The sequence below is a fragment of the Neoarius graeffei genome, chromosome 5, assembly GCF_027579695.1.
Source record: "Neoarius graeffei isolate fNeoGra1 chromosome 5, fNeoGra1.pri, whole genome shotgun sequence".
Lineage (NCBI taxonomy): Eukaryota > Metazoa > Chordata > Actinopteri > Siluriformes > Ariidae > Neoarius > Neoarius graeffei.
Genome location: NC_083573.1, coordinates 101,287,272 through 101,304,672, shown reverse-complemented (window position 1 = coordinate 101,304,672; position 17,401 = coordinate 101,287,272). Strand labels below are relative to the sequence as shown.

Sequence of the window (17,401 nt, the reverse complement as noted above, 5' to 3'; positions counted from 1 at the left end):
GGCAGCCATTGAATTTGTTCCACGTTTCCGTGACTGGCTCTCTGCAGGCCCTTGGCCGTCCCCTGACTGGTTCGTGACTGTCTGCCGATTGGTCCGTGCAGATAATTTATCCCCCACAATGACGTAGTCAATGCAGTCCTGACTGGTGACGCCCCTAAGCAGCTTGTGTGACAACCAGCTGCTGTCCCTCATTTTTCCACGGGGAGGAGCAGTGATTGTCCGTTTCACAAAGCAGGTTTATCAAACGCTGAGAACAGCTGAGTTCAGTTAGTTAATTAAACCCGGAGGACTTTCACCGCGAGTTAAAAAGCCATAAGATTTTAATGCGCTCATACAGCGAGTTTGAATATGTTTATATATAATTGAAATAAAAGATAGATTGATTGATTGAAGTGCGCATGCTCTCTACATAAACACTGTCTAGTGCAGCATGGATAGGCATAAATAAATAAATAAATAAATAAATAAATACAGCCTCCGCTACTGTCTAGTCCCAGGGAGGCTCGGCGTAGACCACTGATGAAACTATTTGGCTGTCCTACCAGGGGCATCAGAAGCATTTTTAATGTGGGGGGGACACACTGGCGGGGGGTGTGGGGGGTCTGGTCCCCCAGAATATTTATTAATTAATTAGATGCCATTTCCTGCATTCTGGTGTATTTTTAACAGGTTGTTAAACACCTAATTTTACCTACAAAAGTCACTTAATTCAATGACTATTTTAGAGACTCAACAATAAGTCCTCATTCAACTAGTCCATATATTCATCAGCCTGTTTTTAAACCCACCGCTACGCCTAAGATAATGAGATGAATGTGACACAGTTTATCACCAACAATGACTTTATGGGTGCATTTTACTTTTTATTTTGTGTTTCCTTTTTTATTTAGTTTTAGATGTAACACAACATGCCACTGTGCCAAGCAATAGTGACACTCAGCTGTATGTTTAAAAATAAGAATATTCATAATTTCACACAGCGGCACGGTGGTGTAGTGGTTAGCGCTGTCGCCTCACAGCAAGAAGGTCCTGGGTTCGAGCCCCAGGGCCGGCGAGGGCCTTTCTGTGTGGAGTTTGCATGTTCTCCCCGTGTCCGCGTGGGTTTCCTCCGGGTGCTCCGGTTTCCCCCACAGTCCAAAGACATGCAGGTTAGGTTAACTGGTGACTCTAAATTGACCGTAGGTGTGAATGTGAGTGTGAATGGTTGTCTGTGTCTATGTGTCAGCCCTGTGATGACCTGGCGACTTGTCCAGGGTGTACCCCGCCTTTCGCCTGTAGTCAGCTGGGATAGGCTCCAGCTTGCCTGCGACCCTGTAGAAGGATAAAGCGGCTAGAGATGATGAGATGAGATGAGATAATTTCACACAATGAACAGGCATGATATGGCATCATGCAAACTTCATAACACAAAATCACACTGTGTCAAGCAACGGTGACACACAAAAAACAACTTCACACAATGAACAGGTGCAATTTTGTTCACCACCAACAGTGACTTTAGTGGGTGCATTTTACTTTTTTCCGATTTAGTGATACTCATAACAAAAATGACATGGCATCATGCAGTCTTCATAACACAAGCACACCGTGTCAAGCAACGACACATAAAAGATAACTTCACACAATAGGCAAGTGCAGTTTTGTCAACCTACATGCAATGGTGGTACTACAGTAACATTTACAGATTAGTATAACAAATAGATTTATAGATATAACTCCTTCTTACATTGGTGCCACCACAATTTCTACCACTTCATAACTTTTATCCCCCTATCCTTCACAATCCACCTGGAATAACATCCGTCTCTCGCCATTGCTTTCCTTTCTACTATTCCTTCCCCATACACTGATTTCCCATCTTACTTTCCAGAAAACTGGCAAAGACTAGACAAAACAAGTTCTTCAAATCACAACAGGGAATCAGTAAATATCATCAGAGCAGACTTGACCTCATTCTTGGCATTACAGTAAGGCAGGCCTACTGGGTTTGAATTAAATGATAGCTAACATTAAGCTAGCTGATACATCTCCTAACATTGACTAGCCAGCTAACTGCACTAACATTTCCATTGGGACAAAAAAAAAAAAACTTGTCCTGTGGGGAAATTCTGACTGACTTTCTGCTGCTTTGTAAAGAATGTCCTTGTGTCTGGGGAGGAGCAAATACTGCAAACAATTCACCATCAACCAAGAATACCCCATTAGGCTAAGCTTATTTCATTGTTTAGTTGAACATTAATTTAACGTAGCCTAGGGTTAATTTTGAGAGCAGATAACAAAAGAATAAGGTTTCAGCAAAAGCTAGCCATTGTGAGGTGGCAATGTGGCTGACGTCACCTCCTCCACTCTCGAGCAGCTGCACCAACATATCTCAGCGCGAGCAGAGACTCGCTTGCACGCGGTGAGTTGTTGCAGGGAACGCCCGGAAAACCCGGAGTGGATTTTCAGTGGTCTGTGTTTTCTCTTATCGATCAAGTGGAATGGATTCTTTCACAAAGCAATAGAAACGGCGCTGGGTGAACTCATATTTTATGTTAAATGTGGGGGGGGGGGGGGGGGGGGGGTCCAAACGAAGAGTTATGAAATGTGAGGGGGACACGTCCCCTTCACATTCAATGGTGGCGACGCCCATGTGTCCTACTACTAGGCAACTACTTGTCTACTACTAATACTAGGCCTTTTGTAGTAGTAGTAATAATGATATTTGCCTACTGAAAGGTGATCAGGTGAAAAGTTGAAGCCGCAGCAAGACCTTTGCTATTAAGCCTTTTGTAGGTTAAACAGGCTTCGGCAGACAACGTTCTGGAAAGGCTGTGTTTTTCTTTGATTTGATTAGCCTACGATTTAATCTTTAAACATTATGGTTTCAGCAGTTCGCTTAAACATTGGAGGCTGTAGAGTCGGGCTGCAAGATTTCCCGACACTTGTTTAAGATGACAAACTTCATAGTAAGGAGAAAATAATTCCACAGTATTTAGTGCCTCGTCAGTCTCAAAAATTAATAGTGAAGGACCAACGCGAATTAAGTCCCAAAAAAACATCTCGTAGGCCTATTTTTTACATTTTCAAAAAAGTCCGGAATTGGAAGTCGGTCAGTGGAGTGTAATGAAGTGTCTCATTCACTAAGCACAAAAGGTCGGAAAACAGTGGAGAAAACAGCGATTGCTTAAATAGGCTACTAATGGTTTACATTAGTAATTTAATGTATGTGACAAATAAGTTCATTGATTAAATAGATAAAGAAGCGAATACTCCGAAGCTCAAAATTCAGGAAAGTGGCTCCGGTGTCGCAAGTGCACAAGAACAGTTATTTGAAAGTTAATCTAATGAATTTGTGCGTGCGCGTGCGATTTCATGAAGAACCGGGACAATTGGCATTCGGTGAAAGATTCACATGACTCATTATATTCGCGCGCGCCCTCTCGCCCACTGTTGCTTCATTTTCCCGATTTACACGCGTGTCTGAAGATGGAGTTTTCAGAAATCTCCACTCTGCCCAGAGTTTGCGAAAGTAGCTGTTTTCAGTGACTGAAACCACCGTATAGGTGTGAATGAGAGGTGCAACCTCTCATCTCATTATCTCTAGCCGCTTTATCCTTCTACAGGGTCACAGGCAGGTCTTTTTTATCCGGCTACATGTAGGCTATCACTGCACAAAGCCTCTAATGTTGAAATGGTAGTAATATTTGTTAAAATAATAGTAGGCTAATTTCCACATTAATCGGTAAAATGGCACAAGGGATGTGATGGGGGGATGGCCGTTTTATAAGGGAAATGATTTGAGATTTTTATTTCAGAAGGGGGATGCCTCCCCCTACACCCCCCCCCCCCCCCAACTCAAGTACTGCGTATAAGGCCACCGGATATAGGCCCTTCGATTTCCATCACTAGAGCGCGGCAAATTACTTTCGGTTTTGCCAGCATGGACGCGCTTCTTTTAAATGAAAGCACAGATGTGTCAGACATCGACAAAACGGTAAAGAATAAGTGGAGATGGGCTTGGCTAAATGAAATGGGTCAAGCCATTTAGTTCATGGTGCAAAAAGATGAAAATGGCAGGTGTGTGCTTTTGTGTAGTTTGCCATAAAAAAAAGTCTGTGGAAGCAATGGCAAAAAACTAGATGCCTTTGGCTTCACTGCGAAGAAGCAGAAAAAGTGAACTTTCACTTTACTTTTCTTGCAAGTTCTTTCTGTTCCACTCTTTTGAAAGCATGGTTCAAGTTCGACTGCACTTGCACTTTTCTCTTAACCACTGTTGTGCATTACTAAAGTATTGTTGAAATAAATTTGCACTTTGCGCTGAAAACTTGATGTTTCATCATTTATAGCCAGTAATGACAATGGTAAAGTCTTACCTTAGCTTTAGTCATTGTTAAAATTATGTAAATGTACTATAAGTAGGGGCCTAGGGGATAATGGACAACACGGCGTTTAAAATTTGACGCATCGCTGATGTGGTAGGGGCCAACGACATGGAGCTTTTTTTTCAGTCAGATGATTTTTTTTTTTGCTTTAATCCATGAGTGCAGACATCCCAAGTCTCCCGGAAGTTCCAGGAGTCTCCCGCATATTGATACTGGCTCCCTGATGCCCGCAAATTGGAGAATATCTCCCAGAATCTAGAGCAAGTGAGCAAGAGCGTGCACGCGAAACATTAATGTCTGCATCGCACATATGACGGAGTGCGCGAGGGAACCTGTGTGTGTGCCTGTTCATGTAGCGCATGCTCGACAAAAAGCATCCTGATTGGTTTACAGACATCCAAACTCATTTAGAACAGTGTAGAAATGAGCAGGAGAAAAACAGGGAGGGCTCGGAAAATGACTGCAGGCCGAAATCTAACCCGGGTCCCTGGATTTATGGTGTGGCACCTTATCCACCTGAGCCACAAAGTCCTGCTGGCATTGCTTTTAAATAGCCTACTTAAATCCTTAAAATGAGTCATGTAACGCATGTCTTGTGTGATCTGATCTCCAATGGTGAAATAAACCGGTTGTGATATGAGTACAGTCTGTTATTTTAGAAGATAAATTTAATATATAATTTAATATATAGCCTAATGAAAAATAATATTTTATAATATAATGACACATTACTGTCTGTAACTGTTCGTCACTAAAGCGTTTTCTAAGATCATAATGTCTGAGATCTCATCTCATTATCTCTAGCCGCTTTTATCCTGTCCTACAGGGTTGCAGGCAAGCTGGAGCCTATCCCAGCTGACTACGGGCGAAAGGCGGGGTACACCCTGGACAAGTCGCCAGGTCATCACAGGGCTGACACATAGACACAGACAACCATTCACACTCACATTCACACCTACGGTCAATTTAGAGTCACCAGTTAACCTAACCTGCATGTCTTTGGAGTGTGGGGGAAACCGGAGCACCCGGAGGAAACCCACGTGGACACAGGGAGAACAGGCAAACTCCACACAGAAAGGCCCTCGTTAGCCGCTGGGCTCGAACCCAGGACCTAACCCAAGACCAAATATTTATTTTCATCAGTCTTGTTGCACCTTTGCCACTGATCGTGACCCATTTTCAGTTAGGCTACTTAAAGCACTAAGATTAGGCCTATACACAGGCATGTTTTCTTGATGTGACCGCCTGTACTGCCTTTTTCCTTTTCTCCTTTTGGGCTACATGTGAATGTGTTATTTATTCATTTGCAGACCTTTGTGACATTGTCAGTTATTAGGCTAATTGAAATTAATTTCATACCAAAGCAGGTTGTTTTATTAGGCTATGTTCTTAAGTAAGCCATTCACATTTTATACCAAACTACATTAGCTTACACAGCCACTTTCTCTCAGAAGTGTTGAAACTGCCTTGACCCTCTGTGTTGTTCACTCAGACATTTATGTTCAGTCTGTTGCATTCTACATATTTCAGGTTACATTCTGAGATTTTCAAATGCTTATTTGAATGAAACCAAGGATAAGTAAAGGTGTGTACTGTAAACTTAATAAAGTACTCAGACATCATTATGTGTTTAGTCGGCCTATAATTCACATCATATCAAGTAGGCTACTACTGCAACAAAAATACAATGTTTTGCACAGTCTAAAAAACATTGTAACTAGTCTAAAAGACACCTTTAATTTCTATCGGCCCTTGGCGGCTCATATTTTTCTTTATGTGGCCCTCAAGCAAAAATGTTTGGCCACCCCTGGTCTAAATACTAAAGAAAATATTATTTAAATTGATTTTCTCATTTAAATAATTTAAATATCTTTATTTATTAATGTCTGTGAAACTGGGCAGCACAGTGGTGTAGTGGTTAGCGCTGTCGCCTCACAGCAAGAAGGTCCGGGTTCGAGCCCCATGGCCGGCAAGGGCCTTTCTGTGCGGAGTTTGCATGTTCTCCCCGTGTCCGCGTGGGTTTCCTCCGGGTGCTCCGGTTTCCCCCACAGTCCAAAGACATGCAGGTTAGGTTAACTGGTGACTCTAAATTGACCATAGGTGTGAATGTGTGTCTATGTGTCAACCCGGCGACTTGTCCAGGGTGTACCCCGCCTTTCGCCCATAGTCAGCTGGGATAGGCTCCAGCTTGCCTGCGACCCTGTAGAACAGGATAAAAGAGGCTAGAGATGATGAGATGAGTCTGTGAAACCTCTGTCAGCTCTGTTACTAACTCTGTTACTCCCCCCTGCAAATCAAACATGGTTTGTCCCAATACCATGTGACCACCATCACATGATGTCATTTCCCTCTGTAGCAGACATGTTGAACACACTGTGGACAGAGTCCTCTCATTTTCCCCACAGTAGTTTCTCTGTAATAGTATGTTGTAAATTATATTAAGTATATTCATTGACCATCATTGTCATTTCAAACCGGTACATTTCCAAGTAATATGAAAATAGCAAAAGTAATTCCATTGTATAAATCTGGGGACAAACACAGCTTCACAAATTACAGACCTGTTTCTTTACTTCCTCAATTCTCCAAAATTCTTGAAAAACTATTCAATAACATTAGATAAATTCACTGAAAAATACAAACTACTGTGTCAGTGCGTTTACATGCGCATAGAGAAAATCGCATTTCTGCCGTTGCTCGACTGAAATCGCAGTTCTAGATGGCATGGAAACACCTTAGCTCGGCTGAAATTGAACAGAACTTGATTTCTCGTAATCGAGCTGCATGACCTAGATTATGCGATTTCTGCCGAGCTACTTAGTGCATGTATACCCTATCGAGCTACGTAGTCCAGCTACTTACTTCAGCACTGTCCCTTCCGGAAGTGACGAGTGACGAGACCACAAGCGGGAAATACAACAGCCGCGGTCGGGGAAAAAAAAAAATAAAACAGCCTTGGTCGGCATGACACTTCACCTTAGCCGCCCACTTTATTAGGAACACTTCTGTTCGTACATACAAACTACAAAGACTCTTCTTGTGAACACGGAACTTTGTTTATACTCTTGAATAGAGATCTTGCAGTCACGTGACCGGAAAGTACACAACCGCCATCTTGTCGGTCAAAAACACCGCTGAATACTGCTGCACTCGTGTACAGAATGGATCAATTTCAACCGACGGACTACACGGCTCATTTTTCTAATGAACAGATAACTAGATATATCTCTAAAATAAACGATCTACAGATTAGTGACCCTTATGGCTTACCGGATGGAGTTTTCACGACCGGATTTTGAACTGCCAGCGGAATACCCGGACGTGTATAATTACCTCATTAACTTTCCCTCGCTGTTCAGTGGTGAAGCACTGCGTGCTTATAAATCTCTGGACAGTTATCTTTACAGAAATTCAGGATTTGTCAGCGACTCAGATGTGGCATCTTGTAAACAAGAATCCTCATTGGATGGGTAAGTCACTTAAGTATTGAGTATAGCACTGACCAGCCGATTATAGAATAAGGTAATTCCAGCTGTAATTCCAAATCGTCCGTCTTGTTTACATGGATCTGGCGTTGGAGAGGTCGAGGCTTAGCAGTGGAGGTTTGAGTGGCTGTTTTCTGAGCTTAGTCAACAGGCCGGCTCTGCCTGCAGCCTCGCTTTTGCTTCCGCTCCCGGCACCGCCTCCTTTGCTTTGCTTCTGATAACAATCCACGGAGACCCCGCTGGTCTCGCTATCTCGTCCGGAATGTTGTGCATGCGATGGAAATCGCTACAAACCGTCATTTTCTGCTGGAAACCAATGTCCAGTAAGTCTATATGCTTGTAGTGGATATTGAAGTCCGGTACAGACGAACAACACGCAAAAATACACACAAAAAACATAAAAAACGTGCACAGGTAGGGAGAGCTTGTAGCCGCAGCCGTTGTAGTAGAATTGTATATAGTAGGGTTTTCCAGAAGAAAAGGTAGAAGTAAAAGCAGAAGTAGAACCAGAAGTAGAAGGCGGAATATGGCGTTTGACCGACAAGATGGCGTCTATCACAATCTGGATCAGCTGTGACGTCACATGCAAGTGCTCCATAGCTCTTCTTCATGATGACAACCGGAAGTGTACCAACACAATGGGGCGTGTAGCGCCACCTGTGGCTCGGGTGCACAATGTACCTCACACAATCGCTCGATTAACTTGTGTGCATGTAGGATTGGATTTCTCTGGCACCCCTGCTGGGACCCTCTGCTCGATTACCGACAGCAGTTCGATTTGGATGTGCATGTAAACGCACTGAGTGATAGTCAATATGGATTTAGAGCAAATAGATCAACAGAGATGGCACTAATGGAGTCAATTGAAGAAATCAGTAACTCTATAGATGATAAATATGTCGCTGGGAAATTTATTGATCTTCAAAAAGCTTTTGATACCATTAATCATGATTTATTAATTAATAAGATGGAACAATATGGGATAAGGGGAGTTGTATTAAATTGGATAAGAAGTTATTTGAGCAACAGGACACAATTTGTGAAGTTGGGTGACTCTGTCTCAGCTCGTTTGAATATTGATTGTGGTGTCCCTCAGGGGTCAGTATTGGGTCCTAAACTGTTTATTCTTTATATAAATAATATGTGCAATGTATCAAAGATATTTAAGATGGTATTATTTGCAGATGACACAAATATGTTTTGTTCTGGAACAAATTTACATGAGTTAGAAAACATAATCTCTTCAGAATTGTGCAGGTTAAAAAGTTGGTTTGATCGAAATAAATGATCATTAAATCTGTCTAAAACAAAAATCATGTTATTTAATAATTATAAAATAAATAGGGCAATAAATGTAAAGGTAGATGGTGTTGATATTGAAAGAGTTTCTAATAATAAATTTCTTGGGGTAATAATAGATGATAGAATTAATTGGAAGTCACATATAAAATACATACTAATGAAACTATCAAGAAGCATATCTGTGTTGAGTAAAGCTAAGCACGTCCTGGACTATAATTCACTCCGCATTCTTTACCGTTCCCTGGTTTTACTGTACTTAACTTACTGCTCAGTGGTGTGGGGAAATACATATAAATGTTCACTTCATGCAATAACTATACTTCACAAAAGAGCTATAAGAATAATTCATAGTGCTGGTTACCGAGATCATACTAATTCACTATTCTTAAATTCAAAATGTTTAAAATTCAGGGATATTAATATAGAATATAAAACTGCCTTAGTAATGTACAAAGTAAGGAATTATAAAGTACCAAGGAATATCCAAACAATGTTCTCGGATGGGGGGGGGGGCTATAATTTTAGGGGGAAATTGAAATTTAAAATTCGCAGTGCTAGGACAACGTTAAAAATGTTCAGTATTTCTATTTGTGGAGTAAAGCTATGGAACAGTTTGAATATGGAGCTCATGAAATGTACAACTATAAACCCGTTCAAAAAAAGGTATAAGGAACAGATCTTTATGAGGTATAGGGAGGAGGAATTACAATAACATTCTATTGATAATATAAGTGTATATATGTGGGTATGGGTACATACACACACATATATATATATATATATATATATATATATATATATATATATATATATATATATATTAGTATAAAATGTGGGTATTTTTGTGTAATATATATATGCATAATTGTATATAATAAGCATAATATGCATAATTATGATATGGGTGTCTGTGTACATATGGATGTGTATAGTTATAGGTATGTGTATATGTATGTACTGTATATATGTATTGTATGTGTATATATGCATAACATAAGTATCTGTATATATGATTTGGTCGATATTATACCATGTTGGTATGTCTTGGTACGTTTTCTTTTTTTGTTGATTTTGTTTTCTTTTGTATATATAGTTTATTGTGGTGGAAAGTGATGTTTGATTAGCGGTGGTATAGAGGGTTAGGATTTGATAAGTTATTTACTTATTCTACTACTAATCCTTTCCGAACATTATGTTACTGCCTTGTGGCTACACTATTCTGTTTGTTTATGATGATGTATTGATGATTGCATTTTTTTATTTTGTTTTTTTTGTTTGTTTTTTATATCTTCTTTACTGCTCAGAATAAAGCAACCAATCGATCAATCAATCAATCAATCAATCTGGTCACCATACGGCAGATGGATGTTTAGGTGAAGAAAGGATTTTATTCAGGTAAACAGGCAGAGGTCAGGTGATAATTAGAGAAGTCTAGGCAAGAATAAATAAACCCAGAATATCAGAAGAACTAAATACAAGGCTTGGTAAGGTCAGGAATGACACACTGAGCGTTTCCTTTGCACTGATCTGCTGAAATGGTGCACTGTGGTAATCGTGAACAGGAGAATGAAATCAGTAATCTGGTGACTGAGCAGTGAGGTGTGTGCTGGGTGCTGTAGTCCATGGCGGCCATGTTTGAAGACCACTGTGAATCATGGGAAGTGGAGTTTTGAGTGCTGGCAGGTGCAGACGTGACTAAAGCTCAATAATGCACAATATCTATTGGTGTTTATTTAACAGTGAGATCCAGTCCACTAATTGGACAAGCGGTGTTGGACTGAACAGCAGCAGGACTATGAAAACTAAATTGAGGGAAAATGTGTACATTCTGAATTTTGTTGGTGAGAAAAGAACAAGAAACCTCCTCACTATACTGACCTCAGATCAGCAGGACTATCTCTGTCTCTGAAGTTATCTGGGGGGCTCATTGACCTGTCACTCTTCATGGACACACAGCTGGGTTCTGGTGAGTCTGATCTCTTTCCCTCCATCATTCTACAACACAGATATTATTACAGACACAAATTAAGGGAAGTGTACATGCCATAGGTCGCGTTAACCGACAATTGTCCGTCATTGACGGATTTTTTTTTAGCTATGACGGAAAAATCTGAAGGCCGTCGGTCATTTTGACGGATGTTTACCGTTACCATTACCAATAATAATAATAGCCTAATAATAACAATAATAAAACATAATGAAACACACAGTTGAAATTATTGGCAAGTTGTGGCAGAGTTTTCTTACATACAGTATACATAGTCTTCACTGCCGTCACTTTCAATCTGAGCCGACGTTGCGGCAGTCTTGATGTTCAGTGCATCGGCTGCTCATGTATACACTGCAGCCACTGCGCAAGGCTGTTCCCCCCATCGCGCTCCTCACCGCGCTCTCACTTTTCTAACCACTAGCACAGTGAGATGGATTAATGTTTCCCTTCTCTGCAGAAGACACGTCATTTTTGCTATTAAAAAAAAGAGCTGCATTGGGTTGTTTGTGTCGTTTCTCTGCCTGTACGTCTTAATGCAATAGCGCTCATTGAGGCTAGTTGTTTTCTTGTTTTTAAAATGAAACAAATGTCGATTTATTGTATTCTTCCCCAGTAAGCTTACGAACATCACTGCTCGAATATCTGCTAAACTATCATTTTAATGAGAGCACGGGTAGACAAACTAACATTTAAACATAACTTCGTTTTATTTAAGACCTTCCGTGTCAGGTTCCAGGCTCCGCGGGGTGCAGCTGCACCACTGGTGCAGAAAGACCGCATGCTGCAGGATTTCCTCCCTATGAAGAGAGTACTAGCAGGGTCGGGAAATCCAACTTTCAGAGGCTCTTGCCGGCTTCTGATCACTTCCCTGGGAGAAATGTTTCCCGACTTCAGAACTTTGGCTGAAGTGGCGCTGGTTATTCCAGTCTCCAGTGTCGCAGCAGAGCGCGGGTTCAGCCTTCAGAATAAAATTAAAACGTCAATGAGAAGTCGTCTGTCCGAGGCAAAGACGCAAAATTTAATGACAATTGCCTCGGCAGCAGTCTCCGTTGACGACATTGATTATGCACAAGCGAGCTCCCAATTTAAATCCATGCAGGCCAGAAGGAAAGTTTGAGCTCACGCAAACAGGTCAAATTAGATTGTCACCAGGCCCGGCGCCAGGAACAGTTTACTAAGGGGGCAATTAGAAATCGCAAGGGGGCAAATATTTTTTCATATAGTGTGTAGTAGTGATGGCGGTCTGACAACGTGTTTCAAACAATTAACTGCGCCAACCACAAAACCACGGCCCCGAAGGTTGCTTTAGTCCGGGAAAATCATGTGGCATATTACCAGGGCAGTTGCGCTTTATCAGCCCCCGTGCCCACCTGTTACCCCTCCCCTCCAATTTTCTCACAGACACGCGTTACAACCGGAAAGATGCCAAACATAAAACAACACACACAAACCTACAGGCAAGTCCTTTACATTTAAAATACATACAAATAGCTCCGCGGCATGAAAACAAAACGTCAATGCAAGCCTAAGGTACTTGGCTCGGCGGCCAAAATCATAATTTAAAAAAAATCAACAGATCCCGCGGCTGCACCAGTAATAGCCTTCCTGACTCGCACCGAGTCAACGCTAACCACTTAATCCGCGATCCCAGTTTAGGCGTGTAGGGGACAAAACACTCTGAATTTCACCCCCGCTGCATGGGGGGTGACGTCAACAACACATATTCTTACGCTATTTACGCACAAAGCGGACCATATATGAACACATACACCAACATAAACGGAGATAAACTTAGCCTACAAAGAAAGAAAATGGATTCACAATATTGTGATTGAATTCGTTTAATTTGGAAGGGGAAAGACTACTCCCGTAAACTGACTGCATATTGCAGGATATTGCACGACCCTTGTCCTTATCACAGGTCTGTGTGCGCGCGGCTGTGTCAGCATTTCACACATACACCCACAATAACTAGTCCCCAGTAGTTAGGATTGATACATATGTCTAAAACAGGGTTAATATTAAATTCAGGCTTTTTGAAATAATCCTACCTTAATACAGTTGAATTCTACGATTGCAACGTAAGAATCATAACAACAAATCAGATTTGTTCTACCGTGCCAGTTTTAGTAGTGATTTATGTGAAATGTATTTTTGTGCAATGCGCAACCACTTAATATTTCGTATTTGAAAATGCAAATTATTAATACGTCTGTAATACATTATATTTTCATAAGAAAACAATTAAGTGATCTGAGTCTCCGTTGAGGGGGCGGGGCTGTAGCCACGAGGGGGCGACGCCCCCTTTCGCCCCCCCATGGCGCCGGGCCTGATTGTCACTTAAATCGTTGTAGTGGACTGTTCATATTTTAACTGCAATTGTCTTGCTACGTTGTAAAATAACATTGTTCATATGCCCGTTAAGGCACAACAGCCGCAATGTTTTTAGCGGAGGGAAAATGGGTTCACAAGTGACCGAACGTCAGAATCTCTGTTCATCTTTTTGCATCATAAATACATAAATAAATGATTAAATAATACAAGCTTGTTCTGTGAATTAATTTTTAAATGAAAATGAGTCCATGAAAACGCAAGTTATTAAATATATAGCATTTATAGCCTATATACATTGTCATTTAAAAGTTAAAATAAAATGACAGATAATAATGGACAATGACGGAATTTTTACGACCCTGTCCGTCAAAATGACGGACAATGAAAAAGTCTAACGCAACCACTACATGCTAATATAATATGGCATGGATATGGATGACTGTATATCCAGCTTGAATTAACACAGAACCTCTTCAACAATCTTAATCTAATAAGCAGAAAGTAACACAATATTTCTGTATAAAAATAAAACAAAGCCTGATAAAGGCCAGCAATTCAAAACTGAGGAACATTTATGAAAAGTGACATTAAATGCCTTGTTATTTGGTGTCAGATGATCAACCTGCCTCCATTGTGATTAGTTTTAATCTCATGTCTCATGTGTTTATACAGACCCCTCTGAAAGCGCTGGAACAGCAAGGGCAATTCTTCTGTTTTTCTCATTTACTTAAGACTATCTGTCCCAATACTTTTGCTCACTTGACCATTGGGTGGTCTGCCTCCAAAGGTGTCATGTTCTGTTGTTGTTTACTTGATGTAAAGATCAGGAGATGAAGTTGAAATTCTGATCTATCGGCTCATATTCATCTTTTGATCTCAAACCTAAAATGTGTTCAGTGTAAAGCAGAAACAAAAGAATTGTTCTTGCTGTTCCAATCGACCCCTTGGGCTGTTCCTAGGACCCCTTGGGCTGTTCCTAGGACCCCTTGGGCCCTCCACAAGATTTTCTGTTTCTCATGTGGCCCCATGGAAAAAATAATTGCCCACCCCTGCTCTAGGGACTATATTCACTGCTTCTGAGTAACTAATCCCTTGGGTAGCTCTGACTTTCTGAACTTCTTTGGCTCGTTTACTAAACTCGCAGCTCTGATAAGCCGTGCTGTGCTCACCTCCACAGTTACAACACCGTCTGTAATCCTTATCACAATCGCCATACTCGTGCTCTTCACCACATTTACTACATCTCAACTTAGCTTTGCATACAGCTGCTGTGTGACCAAATCTTTGGCACTTGTAACAACGGAGTGGTGGCGGGATGTAAAATTTAAGCTCATAGCACATGTACCCAACACACACCTTATCCGGCAACTTCATCTCATCTCATTATCTCTAGCCGCTTTATCCTTCTACAGGGTCGCAGGCAAGCTGGAGCCTATCCCAGCTGACTACGGGCGAAAGGCGGGGTACACCCTGGACAAGTCGCCAGGTCATCACAGGGCTGACACATAGACACAGACAACCATTCACACTCACATTCACACCTACGGTCAATTTAGAGTCACCAGTTAACCTAACCTGCATGTCTTTGGACTGTGGGGGAAACCGGAGCACCCGGAGGAAACCCACGCGGACACGGGGAGAACATGCAAACTCCACACAGAAAGGCCCTCGCCGGCCCCGGGGCTCGAACCCAGGACCTTCTTGCTGTGAGGCGACAGCGCTAACCACTACACCACCGTGCCGCCCATCCGGCAACTTCTCCTCATCAAATGCAATCATTACAGAGAGGCTGTCACAAAGTTCACCGTTCCTCTTTGTCCTAAGTCGTTTAATTTCACTCACTTTTACATTCTTAACACTTCCTTTTAGTGCATCTGTAGTCACATTAGCTGGGATTCCAGTGATTACACCTCTAGTGAGTTTCCTATTATTTAGCTTTAGTGCAGGGCTTTTCAAAGTGTGGGGCGTGCCTCCCCTAGGGGGCGCCAGAGTTCTTCCGCGGGGGGGGCGCAACGTGAGGAAAAATAAACCAGAATAAGTTACTATTGCGGACATTTAGCGAACTTCAGCTAGCCTTTGCCAGAGACAAAATGGATCGATTTTTAGTACCTAAAGCTACAGTGAGTGAGGAGACAGAGTCTGGGCCAAGCAAAAAAAGAAGGAAGTATGACCAGTTTAACAAACATTTTATACTGTTCCCCTTCATACCTTCTTATTGAATCAGGTCTAGAATCCTCACGCTCAGATTTTTTCCTCTTTTTATTCTGATAATAATAATAATAATAATAATAATAATAATTTCTCGCTCTGTTGAATCCTGTGCCGTCACTACCATCCTCCATCTCCTGGCCAGTCACAGCCCAGCCGGGTGGCACTCAGGAGCCAATACTTTCAGAGTAATACTGAAATTTTTTAATACTATTAAAGCTTTAGATGGAGAAACTCACCGGGTTTTAGTCCTGAAAAGGTTCGTTTTCTCCTCGGCACTAAATGGAACTGCAGACTTTCACTTCCTGCTCTGGGAGAACACACACACACCCATAGATTTACATAGAAGACTAGATTCCTCACCATAGATTTACATAGAAGACTATCCTCACCGCATATTCCAGAACATCCGCACAGGGCGGCCATCTTACCACAGACAAGCTTTTCCACAGAATTTGCGGTACACTGAGGTAAACTGAGGTAAGACCATTGAGGTGCTTAAATATTTATACTCTTATCTAGCTGAAATTTTGACGTATATACAAATGGTTTGATTTCTTAAAACATTATTAATGTGGTTGTAATTCTGAGTTCTTGAACATGCTAAAATCGTACCTTTTCTGCGACACGCAGTATGGTATTGACAGCCACCACCACACTCTGCTAACACTGGTTGTGTCCCTATTTTTTAAGCTTAGACTCCACCACATTGCCAAGATGACAACCCTTTCCTTACAGAACAACAGCATGAGACAGAAGCACAACAAAGCAGTACTGTTTAAAGGGCATTAGCCAAATATACAGTGTAAAAATTTTCAAGGGGTATGAAGACTTACGCAAGCACAGCACAGCCCAGCACTCACATTATAATTTACAGGAAATCAAAGTACTGACTTTGATGACAAGATGATGTGTGTGTCTGTGTGTGTTCTAATTGTATATGTTTATATCAGTATCTCATCTCATTATCTCTAGCCGCTTTATCCTTCTACAGGGTCGCAGGCAAGCTGGAGCCTATCCCAGCTGACTATGGGCGAAAGGCGGGGTACACCCTGGACAAGTCGCCAGGTCATCACAGGGCTGACACATAGACACAGACAACCATTCACACTCACATTCACACCTACGGTCAATTTAGAGTCACCAGTTAACCTAACCTGCATGTCTTTGGACTGTGGGGGAAACCGGAGCACCCGGAGGAAACCCACGCGGACACGGGGAGAACATGCAAACTCCACACAGAAAGGCCCTCGCCGGCCCCGGGGCTCGAACCCAGGACCTTCTTGCTGTGAGGCGACAGCGCTAACCACTACACCACCGTGCCGCCGTTTATATCAGTATGTTTAGTTTTATTTTAACTGCACACTGGAGCCTAGTCAAATGAAATTTCAATCTTCTGTGCTAACATATATTGACTTTGACATGATAATCAGCTTTGAATGTTCTTTTTGTAAATGTAAAGATATCTTTTTATCCTTGGAAGTATAACCACATGTGATTAATTAAATGCTTTTTTTGTCACAAACTACCGTGAGTTGCTGTCACTGTTTTATACCATTACTTACTCGGGCAGTGCATTTGTTATTATGCTATGATGTGAGTTTACATTTGTTATTATGCTATGATGTGAGTGCATTAGGTTTTTGAGGTGGAAGAAGTATTTCTGAAGTTTCAGAAGTGAGTAAGCTGTTTATTTAACTTTAGCTTCCCCTACGGCC

At 41.6% G+C, this 17,401-nt stretch overlaps 1 protein-coding gene across 1 annotated transcript in view; it reads right to left on the bottom strand.

The window, feature by feature from the left end:
• The window catches only part of LOC132887196 (NLR family CARD domain-containing protein 3-like), a 38,379-nt gene extending 27,234 nt beyond the window's left edge, over positions 1-11,145 (bottom strand). Inside the window, exon 1 of the mRNA XM_060922668.1 lies at positions 11,030-11,145. Within this exon, the coding sequence (XP_060778651.1) occupies positions 11,030-11,145 (116 nt within the window). The remainder of the gene's footprint in view (positions 1-11,029) is intronic.
• Positions 11,146-17,401: the final 6,256 nt, after the last annotated feature.